The sequence below is a fragment of the Crassostrea angulata genome, chromosome 3 (assembly GCF_025612915.1).
Source record: "Crassostrea angulata isolate pt1a10 chromosome 3, ASM2561291v2, whole genome shotgun sequence".
Lineage (NCBI taxonomy): Eukaryota > Metazoa > Mollusca > Bivalvia > Ostreida > Ostreidae > Magallana > Magallana angulata.
In genome coordinates, this window is record NC_069113.1 from 37,333,906 (window position 1) to 37,355,735 (window position 21,830).

At 34.0% G+C, this 21,830-nt stretch overlaps 3 protein-coding genes across 3 annotated transcripts; 1 reads left to right on the forward strand and 2 right to left on the reverse strand.

Annotated features, from left to right (window-relative positions):
* Positions 1–683: 683 nt before the first annotated feature.
* On the reverse strand, positions 684–6,044 carry LOC128176612 (m7GpppN-mRNA hydrolase-like). The gene is made up of 9 exons (XM_052843056.1): positions 5,876–6,044; positions 5,542–5,693; positions 4,970–5,097; positions 4,575–4,673; positions 3,800–3,952; positions 3,307–3,416; positions 2,319–2,664; positions 1,679–1,793; positions 684–1,431 (listed from the first exon to the last, which is right to left on the reverse strand). The coding sequence occupies exons 1-9, from the start codon at positions 5,953–5,955 to the stop codon at positions 1,235–1,237; spliced, it is 1,380 nt and encodes a 459-aa protein (XP_052699016.1). The 5' UTR covers positions 5,956–6,044; the 3' UTR covers positions 684–1,234.
* Positions 6,045–6,131: 87 nt separating this feature from the next.
* On the forward strand, positions 6,132–15,814 carry LOC128176614 (lysosomal acid glucosylceramidase-like). The gene is made up of 12 exons (XM_052843059.1): positions 6,132–6,503; positions 6,714–7,406; positions 8,073–8,104; positions 8,532–8,717; positions 8,917–9,060; positions 9,336–9,469; positions 9,687–9,859; positions 10,026–10,263; positions 13,762–13,977; positions 14,571–14,734; positions 15,047–15,169; positions 15,578–15,814. Exons 1-12 carry the CDS (start codon positions 6,271–6,273, stop codon positions 15,684–15,686), a joined length of 2,445 nt encoding a protein of 814 aa, XP_052699019.1. The 5' UTR covers positions 6,132–6,270; the 3' UTR covers positions 15,687–15,814.
* Positions 15,815–15,882: 68 nt separating this feature from the next.
* Positions 15,883–17,536, reverse strand: LOC128176613 (FMRFamide receptor-like). Its single transcript, XM_052843058.1, has one exon. The coding sequence runs from the start codon at positions 17,306–17,308 to the stop codon at positions 16,370–16,372; it is 939 nt and encodes a 312-aa protein (XP_052699018.1). The 5' UTR covers positions 17,309–17,536; the 3' UTR covers positions 15,883–16,369.
* Positions 17,537–21,830: the final 4,294 nt, after the last annotated feature.

Here is a 21,830-nt window from a genome sequence, read left to right on the forward strand (position 1 = left end):
ACGGACGGACGACGGACAAAAAGTGATCAGAATAGCTCACTTGAGCTTTCAGCTCAGGTGAGCTAAAAACCATCTGTGTTCAAACTTGTTCAGTTATTAAGTTCGAACAATACCAAAGAGTTATGTAACCTTGGTAAATATCTTCACTATGCAACTATGTTCAGAAATTCATTGCTCTAGTTAAAATTATAGAATTTTTTTTTTTCTATTACAATTGGTAAATCATAATTTCAGTATTATATATATCTATTGTATCTCACAATATCTTATATGATGTAAACATATATGAAATCTGTATGTTGTTCTCCATAGCGAGAGTGCACGCTCTGCAGAGACTCTGAAGCCTACTGGCTTAGCATTTTGCGTGCCTCGCATATGTCTATAAATGTTATTATGTTTAATGCTGATGAGCTTACTGCTCAAAGTTGAAATAAATAATAAATAATGTAATAGAGTATGGCGGTCGCCCGTTGGGACAAGTGGGTTCTCTCCGGGTACTCCGGCATCCTCCCACATCAATGACTCCCATCGCGCTAACATCCGTGTCAACGAGAGATATTAATTTAAGTTGTAGAACTTGTTTATCAATCTTTGAAAAAAAACCCCCAAAAAACAGCAAAACAGCTTAACTATATAACAATGAAATTTTAGATTGATATAGCATAAATAAAAGAAATGGAAAATATAAAAAGAATATCTTTAATAAATTTGTAAACAACAATAAAAAAGACACATGTAAATGGACATGTAATCAAAGGTACTCAGGAGTCTTCTTTTGAGTTTTAAGTAGAAAATTGTACCAAAAAATGGGTACATGTGATGGTGTTGACTAGAACCAAGAGCTTCAATTATTTCATTTGTTCCCTACATACATGTATCTCAAAGTACTAAAGACAACTGCATGTCTCTCTTTCCTTCATAAATGTAATTCAGTACATGTAACTAGTTTGTTAAAATACCACAGTTAAATTGTGCTCTTACATGCATATACACTGCATACTTTGACATCAAATATCAATTATGAATAAACATGTACAGGTAGTCTCTTTGCTGCCTACGATTCAGTGACCAACTGAATACCTCATCAATGCCCGACATCGATATTTCCTTGATATTTTGTCTAAAACAAAACTGGGAATCATTGCCTATGACTTCTTATCCTTGTAAGCATTCATGAGAAAAACTTTAAATCGCCAAAAGAGTTTCTTTAAAACATTTAGCCAAGTCACAACTATCAAGGCAGACACGCCATGATGGCATTCACATCCAGTTGGAAGTTTAGCCAGGCTTCTGACCCCAACCCATCAGGGTCTGTGATTTTTTTGTACTTTCTGGGCCTCTGTTTCACATCTTGGCTCATGTTTCCTGACATGGGGGATTTCGCTGAGTTGTTGTTGTAATTTGACAGTCTAGGTCCCTGCATGTAGCCACCTATAACAATATGTAAAGATTTACATGTATTACACACAGACTGGCAACTACAGTAAAGAGAAGCAATGCCAAAAGCCAGATTCTGGAGTGCAGCCTTGCATGCTTTTGAAATTTTATGATGCTGATTGACATCTCAGGTACAGGTGAAAATGGAATATATAAAGCTGACAATATGTATACTGAGTGTCACTTTTTATGTGTAGTATTATGTATATATCAGTTTTATTTTTTTCTACAATACATATACCTGGACTATTAAATGGATTTCCCAGGTTCCTCTTGGGCTGACCAGTGACCTGGTTTGGACCCCAGGTATTCTGAATTAAATTGGGCTGGGTACCTGTGACAGTCCCATCTCGGTTCTATTATAAAATAAAATCATAAACAGCTAAAAGGGTCTATAAGCTTATCTAACATACCAGTACATGTTTGTAAACTTTCAAAACAAAAATTCTACATGAATTTAAAAACGCCTATTCATCACGGTTGCAATTAAGTATTTTTAGCAAACTACTTTCTTCTGCGTGCGCTCAATTAGACAACAATTAAATACTGCACTTTTGAATATATTACAAGTAACCAATGTTTAACTCCTGCCGTTTTATTTAACAACATGATTCCGCTGATGGATTTTGCAAATTACAAAAGCCTAATTTTTAATAGCTTTACTTTCAGGAGGCGTTCAGTTAAAGATTGTTCAACATTTTTTCTTCTAACTCAATAAAGTGAGAAAATAATAGGCTATAACTGATTTTGCAAGGTTTAAATTAAGTGCGAGAAGTATTCACTCTTTTAGAAACACTTGAGACTATATGTACATCTAAATGTGTTTAAATGTCCACCTAATTAAGAAAAAAATCAATTTTTATTGAAATTATCGTACTTACCAAAATAGAATAATGCTGCTTCTTATTAGGTTTGGGTGATTTGTTCTCTATCCCTCTGACTTTTCCAGCCTCCTTTCTTGGAGAGTCAGATCTTTGTTTCTTCTCTTTATGCTGCATATACTCCTGGAATTCATTGTGATTCTGCTGGGCAAAATACTGCTGGACTTTTTGCTTCTGTTTCTCCCTCTGAGTGGCCCTGCCCTCGTTGAACTGTCTGTTATTGCCCTCTGGCTGGTCTCTTGCTTTCATCTGTTTTTGCCCTGACAAGTTTCCTCCCTTGATATCATACTCAGCATCTAAAAGATATGTCTGTCCTAACTTCTTAGAAATCCATTTTCTAAGAGGTCTACAAGTAATAAAAAGCTACCAGTTATAAATATGTTGAACATTTAATGTTCAAGATTTTGTCATAAATATTTACTTTTATATATTTATCTCTATGCAGAATCACAAGGACCAAGCCTGTTTAACATTAATATCCATGTAACTATAAATAAAGATAACTTAATTCTGTCAATTAGAAAAATACAGGTCAAAGATTATTATTACATTCATCAAAGAATCAAAACACTTAGAATCTGAGCTAATTTTGTAAGACCATGGATGTTCAGTATAATGTCGCTTTCTAATTCACCAATCACAGCAAGCTAAAATTTATGCTGGCCTGAAATGAGATGTAGTGATTATTGTGGAATCATAAAAATCTGTAGGGACCAATTTTTACGTTCATTGGGATGTAATTTCTTAAGACTCTCTAGTATAACTACATAAAAAATAAATTCTATGCTTCATAATTAGTTGAGGATGTTCATTTCTTGGTAAAAGGTATGCACAAATCCACAAAAATTAAGCCCCTAGAATACAGTAATAATGATGAAATAGAAGGCTAAAGTCAAATAAACTACTAAAAGGTTTATTAAAATTCCTTTCTCTGAAATCTAATTTGACATTAGTTCATACACCAAGTCTAAAATGCTTACAAACTTACTTGATGAATGGTATGACCATGAAGAAATTGTTTGGGTTCATGTCGAGTGATTTTGGGGTTTGGTCCCGTCTATGGGCAGGCAAGGCTTCTACTGGAAACCACTGCAAACTCTGTACAACATACAAAAAAGTCAATCAGTATCAAATACAATGGTTATACACACATTTATTATTTTAAATCTATACTGTGTTTTCATTAGTATTAGTTGAATACCAATTTTCATGGATTTTTTTGTTGAGTTGATCAACAAAATTAAATGCAAATTGAATTGCAATTTTTAACAATAAATTGCATTCATAGGATCAATCTCCATGAATTAACGTGTCCTTGAAAGTGTGATTTTCATTAAATTCCCAAAAATTGATGCCCACAAATATTGATGAAACCACAGTACAAGTATTTGTGCGATTCTGGTACACGTATCTTTACAACCACACATAAAACTTTATGGTTTTAAATCTGAAATTGACCTTTGAAATTAACATGTCCCCACCTTGATTTCCTTCCGAGTCTTTGGCTGGAACTTGGTGTCAAGCCCCACCCCTTTGATGATGTAGAGTCGGGAAAGCTGGTCATTGAAGTAATTCTCTATAAACTCGTTTTTGTCTATCAGTGGAGTGATGTCGAATCCTGTCTCCTCATCCACCTTGTGTACATAAGAGATCAAATGACTAATTTCTTAACTTATTCAAATTGGTATTATATCAAAGATTTATATAGATAAAAACTTTAATAATTAATAATGGAAATTAAGCTGCAAACAAAAATGAAAATTTAAGGGAGCTTTGTAAGTTAGAAAGTCTAAAACTACTGTGGAGTCATTTAAATTCGTGGGGGCCAATTTTCGTGGATTGTGACTTTTTTGCTCATTCGCGGGGATGTAATTTCGTGGATGTGTCAGTTACTGTTTCAGTAACAAAGATAACACATTCTAAAATTGTTTTTCGTTGAGGATTTAAATTCGTGGGGGAGAGATACCCACAAATACCACGAAAATTGAGCCACCACGATTTCTAATGATTCCACAGATACAAATTCAAAAAAGCCCAAAATTCTCTTTACAGTTTAAATCCATTTCATTATAATTAAAAGATATACACTGTAATTAAATCATAAAATTAAACTGCAAAAATTCATTAGTTTTTAAAGAGTATCTCATTTTTGCATTGATTTGGAATAGATCTTTTCACCATCTTGTAAAAGACTAAGTGCATGGGCTGTGTGAATCAAGAGAGATAAATCTTAACCTATGTTTTGTGACTTTTTACCTCTCTGATAGCACAGTCATGTGGGGCTTCATTTTCGTTGACTTTTCCTTTGGGGAATCCCCAACTGCTTTTAGTCCAGAATCCTTGAGCTAACAGACACTAAAGGAAAAAGGCCCCAGATTTAAAAATATTATACATGCAAGTACATTTATTTAAATATTGTATTCATACGGGTATTCACATGTACTTATATACAAGTACATATACCATTTGTACATATACGAATTTCAAAATAATCTTTGAATATAACTAAAAGGAAAAACTGAAATTAAATCACTCCAAATCATTTCTTCTAATATAATTTAAAATATTCATAAATTTGAAATATAATTTCATAAACTAGATTAATATTTTTATATGGAAACAATGTCTATCTGTTTTATTAAATAACTTACATATTTCATCTCTGGATCTAACAGAATGGCTCCATAAGTTGGCACACTCATCTTGTAAGACTTCCAGTTGTCCAGGATTTTGTCCACCTCTCCAGCATGTCCGCTTAGAAATGGACAATGTTTAAAAAGTGTGATGGTTAAGGTTCTAATAGTATTAATATAAAAGATCTGGATTTTAAAGGAAACTAAACTTAATATGGGCGATTCCTCTTTCAAGAAATATCATTATCATTGCAGCTACTATAGACTTTTCTACATGTACATTTTTAAAGTTCAATATGCCCACTAAAGTTCTGAGGTGCATGGATTAACAACAATCACCAAAATAAAAAAAATTGGGAACAGTTAATTTATTGCTCCGTCTTAAAATGTTCCAATGACAGTTCTACCTTGGATATTGGCATTTTATGGCTAATTATTATCAGTAAACTGATTGTAGGCCTAGCTTCTTATATAAGCCTTACATATTAAGTCAGCATTATTTATAATTGGCCTTTGCCAATTATTGTAATCGTGTTTGTGCCAATAAAATATTTGTATTTGTATTTATTGACTTATAAAACTAAGGATATTCTGTGCAGAGAAATCTTTGATCCCACATGTTCTGAGTTCCACGTTTTCTGCACAGTAGAAGTCCAAGTAGAACCAGTGAGCCAATTCTATCTGGAAGAACACTCGGATGAGGTCCTGCCTCTCTTCATCCGGAATATTGATGATGAATCGACTAGAAGACAAAAATGACAGGTGTATATTACAATGTAAATGAAATTTTGATCTAAAATGTCACTGACACTATAAATAAAAAGAAAAATCTAAAATGCCAGGGTTATCTGCATGAACAATTTTTCTCTTTCAATTTCATTTACTTTTTAATATGGAGGAAATTCGGAAATAAAAACATATTACCTGCACAAATCGTCTAGAACATATGTTGGAATAGGACATCCTTGCGAAGCTGCAAGGGCAGTGTCTTTGATTGTCTCCATCTCACCAAATATATTTCTTTTTGGAAGTGTTCATTTACATTTTTGGTTTCAGTTTGTATATTTCCGGAAGTTATAAGGATTTGACTAATAACCCCAAAATTAATGTTGTTATATTTTTAGATGATTTGCAAAATCCCTTATAAAATTATGTTTTTTAATATCATTCATATTGCTATAATTCTCGTTATTTTCTGTTCTGTTTTGAAAGCTTAAGTTTCGTTTGACCTTTAAATAAAAAATTAAATTAAAAACCTATGCAAAGTTAAATTGGTTCACTTCAGCTGTTGAAAGAGAACCAAATTAAAAACACTGAGGATGATGACCACATGTGTTGGGTTACTAAAATTAGGAAGAGGGGTACGATTTCCAGTAAGATTTTTAGCCTCTAGACCAGATAAAAAGCAGCATGATAGGTATGCCGAAAGAATTTCAGGGAAAACGGTTTCCAGAATAGTCAAAGAAACGAAAGAAGATGAAATGCTTGAATATGGGGGATCATACGAAAAGGATCCTATGGATGAGCTTTTAAACACTTACGAACATGTAGGGTAGGTATTTTTAAAGTTTTTATGATATATTTCTCTCTGATGAAGAATTTGCAGGTATGCATACAGGATACACAGACTACAAGTACATGTATATGGTATTACTGTATACAAATATAAGATATATAAGTCCTAGGACTTATGTGGCATTGATATTTTAAAAAATTGTGACCAGGTGATTATTTGTAATGTCTATTTATTTTTTTTCTTCAGATATGAACGCAGTAGGATGAACCAAAAAATTTTCCACAAAAAATACGTAGAGAGCACCCGTGAGGCCAACCTCCTAACATGGCAGGCAAAGCAACAAATCATTCACCTGTGTACGAAAGAGGATTGGTCCCCTCAGGAGATAGCAGAGAGCTTTCCCATCAGCGCAGGGAACGTCAGAAAACTTTTGCACAGCAAAAACGCAACCTTAACCCCATCAGAAATTGTACAGCATGATAAGAAAATTATGAGGAAGTGGCAGAGACTGCTGGAGGCGGGAAACAAGTTGGGTAAAGGTCCCATTGACCCGGAACTGAAGGAGATTGTTGAGAGTGAAAGAATTAAACTTCTCCATAATGCTGCTGGAGCATCAAATCTTCCTGTTCCCGTTCCCAAGGAAGAAGAAGCAAGAGAGGAAAATAGCCATCTTGATTTATACACATTTCATTACATAGATGCTAACATGAAAAAGAGGGATTTGAAAAAGCACAAGAAATTTGAAGGACAATTCATGAAACTGTACCAAATATGTCACAAAGATTCTCAACCAGTACAAGATGCAAGTGTAGATCAAAATGAAACCAAACTTTTGGAAAAGGAGTTGGAAAAGCTGAAATTACTTCAAGCCCTGGCAAAAAATTATGCAAATGAACAAAGTGAAGATAAGGATGAACAATGTGATGCTTTGTCAAACAGGTATTCAGATCAACATGGTTTGAAGGATGATGCTAAAACTCAAGACCATCCTGAACAATTTAACAATGAATGGTTCACTCCACCTCAAATTAAGAGACAAAGTTCAGATGAATAAATCAAATGTACATGTTACTTATTTGTACAATAAAGTTAATTGAATATAATATATAGAATTTGCAAGATAATATAGTGATGTTTCATTAATTGCAATTTAGTGAGATTTTAGTTCATTCAGTACTTTTTCAGTAAAAATAGGATAATGTGAAGTTCTAGAGACCAGTAGATTTACCTTGCTATATCCACAATTCTTTGTATCCGTATAATGAATTCATAATAACAGATATAGCAAATTTGCTGTATACATTTTTTTCCACATCACTACCATTTTTGCTCTGTAAGGCATACAACAAAATATACCTTGACCTTCCCTTGAAAAAAATAGAATAAAAATACAACACTATAGAAAGTTATAACAAAAAAAAATGTCATGCGCTCTCGAATTAAAGTCTCCGGTAACTCAACCTTTGGCCTGATGATAGAGTTCTCCCTTTACATAAACAACCTATACCAAGTTCCATGTACCAAACTTAAAAGATAAATTAACTATGCTTCATGATTAATATTGTTACATGCAGATTTATTTTGATAGCTTATCAAGTTGCATAGATATGGAAGTCACAACTTATCAAATAAAGTGGGTATATATTTATCATCCAGAGCTAATCCAGGGCGCTGTGATATTTAACATACTGGCATGATGTATACCCTCTGTCTCCTATTATTATTTATTGCATGCTACTTAATACAGGATATAATTGCAGCCCAAGGTAAGATTATTCACTTGCATGAGACCAAGTGCAAATACTAACCACGCGCGGATCCACAATTTTTTTTTCCAAGAACGAGGTTCTAGAGAGATTTTTTGTTTGTTTGCCATTTTAAAAGTAATTTTACAATGCGAATGAATAACTTGATAAGTTCCATAAGACTGAATTTTCCAGAAGAGGGGGTTGAGGGTATGGACCCCCCTCCCCCACTTATCCCATGTATGATAGCTATTTGAATCTTTGTTTTACATGTTCCATCCATGAGCATGCTTGTGTCAATGACATGCTAACATTTAAGGTCGCCCTTGCTCCAAGTTATCGTTTGGTCCGGGAAACTTTGTATGTCGCTGCAATGCCTCATATTGTGATACAGTTGAACCTATAGAGCCCCTGACGTCTGGAAGCTTTGCTCTGTACACGTCCAACAGCAATGGAAGTCGATTGGTAAAAAGCGTGGGTAGCCTCTCCAAATCTACAGCGGGTGGTAAGATGCTAGCTTCTGTTTATTTATTTTCATCTTGTGTTTATAATCCATTGTTTTCAAGAAACGTTACCTGTTTTTAGATAAACCTATTAAAAAACTTCATAGGGTAGATATCGCCTTAATAAATTAACGTTTATTGTGATTTACCTATACTTTCATCCCCTTGGTTGCTGTCTATTCGTAACTCTTTTTTTTGAAGTTGTGGTTAGAATAGACACAAACACTAGCTACCAGTCTCTGTTTGGTTTTGGCGGGGCTTTCACTGATGCTGCAGCCATCAACATTGCTAATTTGTCATCTGGCGCGGCAAATTACGTCATTGACTCCTATTACGGGCCCCATGGTAAGCGGTTGATGTACTTGATGTTTACGTCTCAAAAAGAGTTAATACCTATCGAGCTTCATATACATGTACGTCGTAATACTGTGTTTTCAACAATGTACGTATATCAGCTTAATTGCACCCCCATTTGCCTCTCCATAAAAAAGTTTCCATGCATGTACATGAAGGTGTAGTTTGACATTTCTTGGTATTAAAAATTAAAGAAACTATAAAATACAAAAACATTTGTTACAAGTTACAAAAAGGTTAGATATTTGATTACAGTCCCTTTTCAGGGATAGAGTATTCCGTCGGCCGGGTGCCTATAGGAAGCTGTGATTTCTCTACACATCCCTACTCGTATGATGATGTTGACGGAGACTTTAATTTGACCAAGTTTCAACTCGCCAAAGAAGATTTGACTCTAAAGGTGCTTAATTAAATTACGTCGTTTCTTTGTATGCATATTGCCGTTTTACGACACAGAAACACTGCATTTTATTTGAAATGACAAGTAAAGACAATGATAGTAAATAAATTAAAAAAATTAATCATTTATCGACATAATGTTAAGCATTTTCGTAATTATTAATTACACTTGACCTTTAAATAACAAAACATGAACCTTATATACACCTTTTAATCAGATTCCACTTATTCAAAGAGCGATATCTGTCAGTAAGAGGAACATCTCGTTTTTCGGAAGTCCTTGGACAGCACCTGCATGGATGAAGACGAACAACAACCTGACTGGGAAAGGCTCTATACGGGGAGAGGCGGGCAACTCTTACCACAAAGCCTGGGCTCTGCATTTTGTCAAGTATCTCTCTCTCTCTCTCTCTCTCTCTCTCTCTCTCTCTCTCTCATCCATCCATCCCTCCATTATGAACCGCTATTATTAAAATGAAATAATATAAAACATATTTAAACTTTGTATAACGCTTAGTATTTCCTAATTCCGACATGGTGCTCAATTCACATTTAAGATTCCTCGATGCATACAAGCAACACAACATCAGCTTTTGGGGACTGACTGCCCAGAATGAACCAACAGACGGGAACATTGACCATTTTCCATTCCAAGCCACTGGCTGGACGCCTGAGCAACAGCGAGACTTCATTGCCAAGGACCTAGGGCCGACGCTTCATGCGAATGGTTACAAGGACATCAAACTAATGATGCTAGACGATCAAAGGCTTCTGATGACATATTGGGCTGACACGGTAATCAGAAAATTAATCTGATTTTAATTAAGTTCTCTTAGAAATGAGATTCCTTAGCCTTTACCGGTATCTATTTTTGTCAACACTGATTTAGAAAGATCTTTCTTGAATTCGTTTTTTAAGTTAGAATGCAGTAAAAATATGTCGTGGGTTTTTTTTTTGGGGGGGGGGGGGGTGTTTTTTAAAAATGTTATTAATGTTTGTAGTCAATAGAGTTTGCTACTTACCATGAAATAATTTTTATTTATCTTTTAATTTGTTCTCGACTTTTATCTTATCAGATTACAACATACTATTGAAATAAAATCTGATTTCTGGTGTTAAACTCTCATTTTTAATCTAAAGCCTTTTTGAATATGAAAAATCATTTAAAATCATTAATTGATCTTGTTTTATTTTGAAAGAAGATGGGTGGATAAGGCGTGTAAAATGCCCATACACGGTCGGACAAACTACAGAAAAATCAAAATATCAATAAATCTGACATTAAAAAAAAATCATTTAAAACAATATATATTTAACATATCATTGATTTTAAACCTCTAAATATGTTCAATACCTGGAATATGTTAACCCAAACAGGCGTAAACGTATAAAAACCTGCAAATAGTGTCAGATATTAGAACTTTAAGGCATTTTCTTTTATAGAGTGGGTCTGTGCTCCATTTTTTTTCATAGTCTAAATAAGGTCTATTGGAAAAACAAACCGATTTCAATCAACAAAAACGTGGAGAGATGACCCACTATACATTAAAAGTATTATTTTGTATCCCAACAATCGAACGTTTTGAAAAAATAATACAAGTCCATAAATTCGTGGCCAAAATCGCACAAAGTATTTAAACAGCCTTCTTTGATATGTCTGAAATTGCTCAGTGGTTAGAGTTCCTTGCATAAAGATAACCTTATATATCTAGGGTTTTTAGCTCACCTGAGCTGAAAGCTCAAGTGAGCTATTCTGATCACAGTTTGTCTGTCGTCCGTCTGTCTGTCCGTCCGTCCGTCTGTCTGTCTGTCCGTAAACTTTTCACATTTTCAACATCTTCTCAAGAACTACTGGGCCAATTTCAACCAAACTTGGCACAAATCATCCTTAGACAAAGGGGATTCAAAGTTGTGAAAATTAAGGACCACACTCGTTTTCAAGGGGAGATAATTAGAAATTAATGAAAAATTTCGAGAAATTTTCAAAAATTTTCTTCTCAAGAACCAGAAAGCCAGGAAAGCTGAAACTTGTGTGGAAGCATCCTCAGGTAGTGTAGATTCAAAGTTGTGAAATTCATGACCCCCGGGGGTAGGGTGGGGCCACAATGGGGGGTCGAAGTTTTACATAGGAATATATAGAGTAACTCTTTAAAAATCTTCTTCTCAGAAACTAATCAGCCAGGAAAGCTGAAACTCGTGTGGAAGCATCCTCAAGTAGTGTAGATTCAAAGTTGTGAAACTCATGACCCCCAGGGGTAGGGCGGGCCACAATGGGGGGGGGGATCGAAGTTTTACATAGGAATATATAGAGTAAATCTTTAAAAATCTTCTTCTCAGAAAATAATCAGCCAGGAAAGCTGAAACTTGTGTGGAAGCATCCTGAGGTAATGTAGATTCAAAGTTGTGAAATTCATGACCCCTGGATGTAGGGTGGGGCCACAATGGGGGGGGGGATCGAAGTTTTACATAGGAATATATAGAGTAAATCTTTAAAAATCTTCTTCTCAGAAAATAATCAGCCAGGAAAGCTGAAACTTGTGTGGAAGCATCCTGAGGTAGTGTAGATTCAAAGTTGTGAAATTCATGACCCCTGGATGTAGGGTGGGGCCACAATGGGGGGGGGGTCGAAGTTTTACATAGGAATATATAGAGTAAATCTTTAAAAATCTTCTCCTCAGAAACTAATCAGCCAGAAAAGCTGAAACTTGTGTGGAAGCATCCTGAGGTAATGTAGATTCAAAGTTGTGAAAATCATGATCCCCAGGGGTAGGGTGGGGCCACAATGGGGGGTCGAAGTTTTACATAGGAATATATAGAGTAAATCTTTGAAAATCTTCTTCTCAGAAACTAATCAGCCAGGAAAGCTGAAACTCGTGTGGAAGCATCCTCAGGCAGTGTAGATTCAAAGTTGTGAAATGCATGATCCCTGGGGGTAGGGTGGGGCACAATGGGGGGTCGAAGTTATACATAGGAATATATAGAGTAAATCTTTAAAAATCTACTTCTCAGAAACTAAACAGCCAGGAAAGCTGAAACTTGTGTGGAAGCATCCTCAGGCAGTGTAGATTCAAAGTTGTGAAAATCATGACCCCCAGGGGTAGGGTGGGGCCACAAGGGGGGGGGTCGAAGTTTTACATAGGAATATATAGAGTAAATCTTTTAAAATCTTCTTCTCAGAAACTAATCAGCCAGGAAAGCTGAAACTTGTGTGGAAGCATCCTCAGGCAGTGTAGATTCAAAGTTGTGAAATTCATGACCCCCAGGGGTAGGGTGGGGCCACAAGGGGGGGGGGGTCGAAGTTTTACATAGGAATATATAGAGTAAATCTTTAAAAATCTTCTTCTCAGAAACTAATCAGCCAGGAAAGCTGAAACTTGTGTGGAAGTATCCTCAGGCAGTGTAGATTCAAAGTTGTGAAAACATGATCCCTTGGGGTAGGGTGAGGCACAATGGGGGGTCGAAGTTGTACATAGGAATATATAGAGTAAATCTTTAAAAATCTTCTTCTCAGAAACTAAACAGCCAGGAAAGCTGAAACTTGTGTGGAAGTATCCTCAGGTAGTGTAGATTCAAAGTTGTGAAAACATGATCCCTTGGGGTAGGGTGAGGCCACATTGGGGGGGGGTGTTAAAGTTTTACAAAGGAATATATAGAGTAAATCTTTTAAAATCTTCTTTTTAAAAACTAATCAGCCAGATGATTCTTTATAATTGTTAAGACTTTGGCTCCAGGACAATTCTTCGGCCTCACAAGAAGGTTCAGAGTTAGATGTAGCTTAATATCCCATATATAAACAATTGTAAAGGATCTTTTTGAGGACTGCAATACTCAACATGTGATATGACTATAAAATCATCCTGTTAGAAAAGGGACTAATGATTATAAACATAATAATATCCAGGGGGGGAAAATGGATTTTATTTTTACAGGATCTACATGTATTATTGTACATTGTCCAGATTGTTTGTATTATGACTTCATTAAGCTGATTTTATCATACCCATTGTTCCTCAGGTGAGCGATGTGGCCCATGGGTCTCTTGTTTTGGTATGGGTTCGATAACACCAAAATTTCAGGCAATATTTTTATTTCTTATCTTTTGTTAAATATATTAAAAACTGAATGTATAGTTAGAAATTGTGCTTTTACAAACTTGTATTTAATATAATATATTTGAATAGATTTAATTGGGAAAAAATAAATTCAAAATTGTACTTCACGACTTAACCGAATGGGCATTTGCACCATCCTATTCCCCCATCTTCTTTAAAAGCCATTGCTTCCATTTTGAAGATTCTCACGGATCCAGATGCCAGCAAATACATTTCCGGTGTTGCAGTTCATTGGTATATGGATGCTATATCCCCCACGTTTGCGCTTGACTACGTCCATAAAAAGTTCCCGGACCATTTCATGTTTGGAACAGAGGCCTGTTATGATACGATCATCCATCCCGTTAACCTTGGAAACTGGAAACACGCGGAGGGATATGCTAATGATATAATGCAGGTACATGTTCATATAAATACCTAAAATATAATATTTATCTAAAATATTGTGAAAGTTGAGTTGTTCCTATCATGATATTCAACAAAATCAATGAGACCGATTGATTCGTATATGGTTGTTGCGGAAACAATGTGTTTATTTTATTTTATTTTTTTTTGATTTCCTATATATGAGGACACATATTTATGATTGATGAATGTAATCAAGTTTTCTTTAATTTGATCATAATTTTGCCACCCCCCCCAAAAAAAACTCACAGAAAAACCAACCAATTATCTAACCTACTCTGCATTAAGAACCCCCTCACCCATCACCAAAAAAAAAACCCCAACTGCATGTATCTGTAAAAGCACTACTGTGGTTTCATCAATATTCGTTGAATACCAATTTTCGTGGATTTCGTCGATTAGTTGATCCATGAAATTAAATGTTCATCGAAGTGCAATTTCTATTAACATTTTGTATTGATAGGGTCATTGGCCACGAATTTATCTATCCTTGAAACAGAGATTTTCACTTCATCCACGAAAATTGATACCCTTGAATATTAATGAAACCACAGTATTTGAAGAACTTTTTTTTTATTGCGGAAGGATCTGGAACACTGGGTCACGGGGTGGACGGACTGGAACCTTGCCCTCAATATGGAGGGAGGGCCAAACTGGGTACACAATTATGTCGACAGCCCCATCATCGTCAATGCGGAGAAGGACGAGTTCTACAAACAGCCTATGTTCTATGCAATGGGACACTTTAGGTGAGTACTCCTTTGAGCAAGATCTGATTAAATAAAATCATTTTTTCCCCAAATGCTAGTAAACCAATGAATTGTTTTTATTAGGAATTCTCCGAAACATTGATAATTTTTTTTTTTTAAATGACATGTTGAGTTCTTACATAAAAAATCACTTCATATTTACGCATAATTCTTGTTTTCTCCTGAAATATTAAAAAGATAATATCAATTTTTTCATACATCTGTAGATTGACGTCAACATGGTTCATATACATGTACATACATATATTCATAGATTTTTGTATACTAGTATTATAATTCTTTTTACTATAGTAAATTCCTTCCCCCTGGATCTCTTCGAATTGGACACACAGTTAAAGGATCAGTTCCAAAGGATATCAAGATCTTGAGTTTTAAAACACCAAGCAAATATTTCGTGATAGTTATCCTAAATAAGTGAGTAAAACACTGGTGGGAGTGTAATCTAATTAATGAAAAAATTTCTATATATATAAATATTGATGACAACAATTTATTCCTTCAAAATATTTACTAAAGAAATATGCCAGTCTGTTGTTTTTTCCTTGAATGTTTGTTATTTACTAAATCAAGACGCACATCTAATGATTTAAACTCGGGTATTATTTTATGAGATTAGAATTTCAAAGATCGAGTCCACCTCTTCAGGCAAGTTGTATCATCTGCACTGAATTGGCAATGTTCACGCATTAGATAAAAATTATCTTACCGCAAATCAACTCCCTTAAGTAGCTTCACTGACTTAGATGTTTTAATGAACGACTTTTTATGTACTTGTATTTCATTTATTTTATGATATAGTTACATATGTATCCCATATTGTAGATCCAACACCGACTTCAAATTGTGTGTGCAGATCCCTTCAGGTGAATGCATAAACATTACGGCAGCACAGCACTCCATTATTACTGTAGTCACAAGTACTTCAAAATGAGAGAGAGAGAGAGAGAGAGAGAGAGAGAGAGAGAGAGAGAGAGAGAGAGAGAGAGAGAGAGAGATTTCTTTTAATATGAAATAGAAATTGTTGTAAATAAAAACATGTCGCAAAAACGCAGACCAATAAACTGGTTAGTAATATCTATAAAATAATTTTGAATCTGTTATTTATTCTTCAGTATTTTATTAACAGGATTATGGAGGAAAACAAATTTGAAAATAACTATGAAAGCTATATATAATTATAAAATCAGAACATTAATTTTTTATAACACAGCAACACAATACCAGTTTATTAAACAGTAATCAATACATGAAGATAATTATGAAGGGAATAGCCAAGTATAGAACAATATATAAACAACAGCAATACATTTTTAGCAATAAACATTGAAAAACAATCTCTGCTGAACAACACTGACTTAATGGCCGTGTACTTGTGAGCTGTTTGTATCAGCTCTTCTTGTGCATTGCTAAGGTTTCTCCACAACAGCAATACATACATGTAATCTAGTGGCAATTTTACAAAGTAAGTGTGTATGTACAGTAAAATCAATTATCAACAATTTACATGTAGACTATTTGATTGCTTTTGGCGAATATCTAAATGTACCTTTTTATAAGCATGACATAATAATCTTTATTAATTATATTAAAAAATCAAAAGTCGGTGTTAAACGGCTAATTTTCGACGAGGGTGGATTGCATTACAGTTGCTTCTGACCCTGGTTGACCTTTCAGACGTGTGAGGAGACGTCGACACTCTCGTCTGAAGTTTTCTCCGACAACACAGTAAAGCAGGAAGTTTATCGTGTTGTTCATGAACATGACTAGATTTGTGATAGCCCATGCCAAAACGAGGCGGGCAGTTGTGTAGCTTGAAGTGTCGGCGGAAAATGTTTCGTAAAAAGCAAGATAAATGGAGACCGGGGTACTTGAAATGAGAAAAGTGGTATTCAATGCAATGAGGGTTATTGTTAGAGATTGGACCTTGCTCTTTTTTATCCCCTGCGGAGCAACTGCTGTGTTTAATTTTTGTTTTCTTTTATAAAGGTTTGAAAGAATGCAAATATTACAAAATAAAATTATTGAAAATGGAATTGCGTTAAAAATAGCTAAATCAATCCAAGGCCAGATGCTGACATAAAACCTTTGATAATCTTCGTGCTCGAAGAAACATTGCAGCAATGTAGTTTGATTGTTTTCAACCTTCATAACATCGCCTATACCGTACATTATATGGGAATTAATTAGCATTAACGTTCCAACTACTGCTACTAGAATTGATATGGCTGTTGTTCTTGTACAGACTGACTTCGTAATATGTGGATACCATACCAATGCAAGTCGTTCAAAAGATACGACTACTAGAATCCATGCCGAGGTGTCCACAGTGACATAGACCAACCATATATGAACTTTACAGAGAAACTCGCTGAAGTGGCGGACATCAATTTCAAAAGTTACCAAGATCCAGTATCGCAAAAGGCCTATGTAGAGAACAGCCATATCATTAAAGGACAGGGCCACCAAATACATGACCGTCGTTTGGCGGCGCATAGATTTTTGAAGAAGAACAACGATGGAGAAGATGTTCCCAATGGTGCCCAATACTATCATGACCGGAGAACAGTATTTCCATAGGTTTTTCCCAATATGATACTCTAAGTATACTTCTGGAGAGGACTCATTCCCTGGAATTCCCACTGCAAAATAAACGACCAAGTTGTTTTAATCTCAAATGTTGAGCATTATTTCTTTTTAAAATATAAATGTAATTATTTGCAACCAATATCACTTTCTGATTTAAAATAACTCGTTATGGATGTAATATTTCAAATGGGATAAAAAAAAAACGTTACAAACATGGATTTACTCTTACTTTGCAAAAAATACGGTAAATCCGTATAATTAAAACATACAACTATATCTGTAACCGAGTTGTTCTGTGACAGAACTATGTAGAAAATTGATATCTTTATTAGTAGATTGAAGAGAGAGAGAGAGAGAGAGAGAGAGAGAGAGAGAGAGAGAGAGAGAGAGAGAGAGAGAGAGAGAATGATAATATATATATATAACAATGGATAAGGCGTGTAAAATGCCCATACACTGTCGGACAATCTACTGAAAAATTAAAATATCAATAAATCTGATACTATTTTAAAAAATCATTTAAAACAATATATATTTAACGAATCATTGATTTTTAACCTATAGGTATGTTCAATACTTGGAATATGTTGACTCAAACAGGCGTATACGTATCAAAACCTGCAAATACTGTCATTTTTTAGAACTTCAAGGCATTTTCTTCTAAAGAGTGGGTCTGTGCTATATATTTTTCTCATAGTCTAATTAAGGTCTATTGGAAAACAAACCGATTTCAATCAACAAAAAAGTGGAGAGATGACCCACTATACATTAAAATTATCATTTTGTATTCCAACAATAAAACGTTTTGAAAAAATAATACAAGTCCGGAAATTCGTGGTCAAAGTCACACATAATATTTAAACAGCCTACTAATTTGTTGTGTCTGAAATGACTCAGTGGTTAGAGAACCTGACTTAAGCTAACCTTATATACATGTATCAAAGGTTTTTATGTCATGGGTTCGATACCACCAAAAATTCCGGCAATATTTTTTTTCTTATCTTTTGTGGAATATATTAAAAACTGAATATAGTTAGAAATTGCGGTTTTGTAAACTTGTATAATGATATATTTGAATAGATTTAATTGGAAAATAAATAAATTCAAAATTGTATTTTACAACTACATGTATACCGAATGGGCATTTGCGCCATCTTATTCCCCTATCTTTTAATTCTTATGAAAGAGGGAAAACTTTGGTATAGACAATGTGTATGCATTTCAAAGAAGGATCCTTTTTTTAATCTTGAAAATAGAATTAAGAGATATAGCAAGCTTGATAATAAGAATAGGATCTTTAACACATTGACTTATTGATAAATTATAAAGGGTCTTAGTCTAATCTTTTATAGTGATAACATAATGGAAGAATAGGATATAATACATGCATATACATATATTAAGCTGTGTAATAATATTATCATCAGAGCTAAACCTCATAACTTCAGTTTTTTAAGTAATTAAATATAATAATTAAAAAGTTAACAAGAGATAGAGAAAAATAAGAAGATGGGTGGATAAGGCGTGTAAAATGCCCATACACGGTCGGACAGGCTACTGAAAAATTAAAGTATCAATAAATCTGATGGTGTTTTTTAAAATCATGTAAAACAATATATATTTAAAGAATCATTGATTTTTAACCTATAGGTATGTTCAATACTTGGAATATGTTGACTCAAACAGGCGTATACGTATTCAAACCTGCAAATACTGTCATTTTTTAGAACTTCAAGGCATTTTCTTCTAAAGAGTGGGTCTGTGCTATATATTTTTCTCATAGTCTAATTAAGGTCTATTGGAAAACAAATCGATTTCAATCAACAAAACCGTGGAAAGATGACCCACTATACATTAAAAATATCATTTTGTATCCCAACAACTGAACGTTTTGAAAAAATAATACTAGTTCGGTTGTTCGTGACCTTAGTCACACATAATATTTAAAAAGCCCACTTTTTTGGGTCTGAAATGGCTCAGTGGTTAGAGTACCTGGCATAAGCTAACCTTATGTATCTAGGGTTTTTATATTACGGGTTCGATACCACCAAAATTTCCGACAATATTCTTATTTCTTATTTATTGTTAAATATATCAAAAACTGGCTATAGTTAGAAATTTTGCTTTTGCAAAGTTGTATTATAATATATTTGAATAGATTTAATTGGGGAAAAATAAATTTAAAATTGTATTTCACTACTAAACCGAATGGTCATTTGCGCCATCTTTTTCCCCCATTCTTTCTAATATAAATACACCAATTGCATATGGCACTGGGCCGGATCATTATGACATTGTCAAGTTGACATTTTGGCACCTGCTGTTTTGTGAAAATGCATAAATACCAAATGATAGATCATCTCATAGTGTACCTCATATGTCAGGTCAGGTATATACCTTCACAAATAGATATCTTATAGGGAAAATACATTTAATAAATCACATAAGAGAAATAATTTTCGTACTAGAAATATTTTTTTTAAAACCCGTAGGATCTCTTAAATTTCTACGGGAATTATATTTCCTTTAGGAGAAAAGTATTTCATACAGGATTTAATTCAGACAGGTAGATTTAATGTAGGAAATTAATATTTCCTTTTGAATTTAAAAGCTTTAGGGAGTTTTGCTCAAATCCCATCGGATTTTAAAATTTCCATAGGAATGTCTTTTATATTGGTAGGAAATTCCAAATACCCTGTAGGAAAATTGTTTTTCCTGTTTCAATATATTTATAAAAAGTAGATATCTCACCTCACAGGTAAGATACATTAATAACACATATGGTTGAAGACTCTGTAAGCAATGGTCTATCATTTGGCACATTTGAATTTTTCAATAAATGTACCATAGATGGATGAAAAAAATGCCACTGACACAATTATCCGGCACAATGTTATATATAGAATACTGTGGTTTCATTAATATTCGTTAAATACCAATTCTCATTGATTTCGTTGTTAAGTTTATCCTTGAAATTAAATATTCATTGAACTACAATTTCTACTAATATTTTGTATTGATAGGGTCATTGGCCACGAATTTACGTATCCTTGAAACTGTGATTTTCACTTTATCTACGAAAATTGATACCCTTGAATATAAATGAAACCACAGTAACACCTATTCTCTGCGTGCAAAATATTGAAAAGAAAAAAGACCTACCTGGAAACATATCTTGAAGTAAGGATGATGTATAACCGGTCTCTGCAACTTTTGATTAAAATACTTTGAGAAACACGTCTTTTATACTTCATAAGATTATGTCAGCATGACAGAAAACCAATGAGTGTTAATATTATAAATTTATTAGATACCAACTGGGCTATTGCTTTTTTTTTTATCGAACATACACTCTTACTTAATTATTATCTGGGTAAAAAAAGCGACAATGAGTAAGGGATCGTTTATAAATTACCCTCCGTTTACATGTATCTGTTTATTTTTTTAAGGAATGAACTTTAAAATATCTACCCAAGTTATGTATGTATAAACTGGTTTGGGGCAGTTATAAAAGCAGATTTTATACATTTACATAAAATTTTATAAACTGTTTCAACCACGTTTATATGAGAATTGATTACATTACAAATGAATTCATTCCTTATAATTTCAAGTACTGATTTATTTGTAGAAGTTCAAACGTCAAACGAATTAATATTTTTTTTAGATATATTTTCAATTGAAACTACCATTAGAATAAAAGTTGCTTTCTAGTAAATACCCATATAGATAAATCATATAATATGAAAATATGATTTTGAAATTACTTCAGGGAAATCTTCATATTGCAGAATGGGGGGGGGGGGGGTAAAATAGTAGGAGATTGGTCACGTTTGACCTTAACGGCTGAGTCCGTATCAGCTTGTAAAGCATTTTATTGCTGACCCAGAAACCATAAAGAAGCTCCTGGGGTTCGAGGAGAATTCATGAATTGTTTTGAAAATCCTACAATTCAAACAAAGAGATTGGTACATTGTAAGCTAGGACAAGAATGACATATTTGTCATTACTTAACTTAATATTGCATGTGTATACTGATATGAAGATTGTTCTGAGTTTGGGGGGGGGGGGGGGGTCTTCATTAATTGAGGACCCAGAAACAGACATGTTTTCACTCATTTTCAAAAGATATATACCCTTGTTTATGATCTGGTACATAACAACTTTAAACAAGAACGAGGCATATCTTCTACCGATACCAGATTCTTCACTCCTTCAAATTATCAAGCAGTGAACCTATGTTGAAACTATTGTAATATTCATTTCGTAACGTAATTTAAAGGGACTTAGAGATACGATTTGGCTTAAAATTTTCATTTTTTTTTTCCATTTTCAATGTTTATAATGATGAATATAGAAGTTTATAATGCTATATCAAAATTTGAAAGTCAAATATCAAGTTATTACCAAGATACAGGGTTCATAATTCTTTGTTTTGTAAACAAAGCTCGAATATTGTCATTTTTTTACATATTCGTTGTATTGGTGT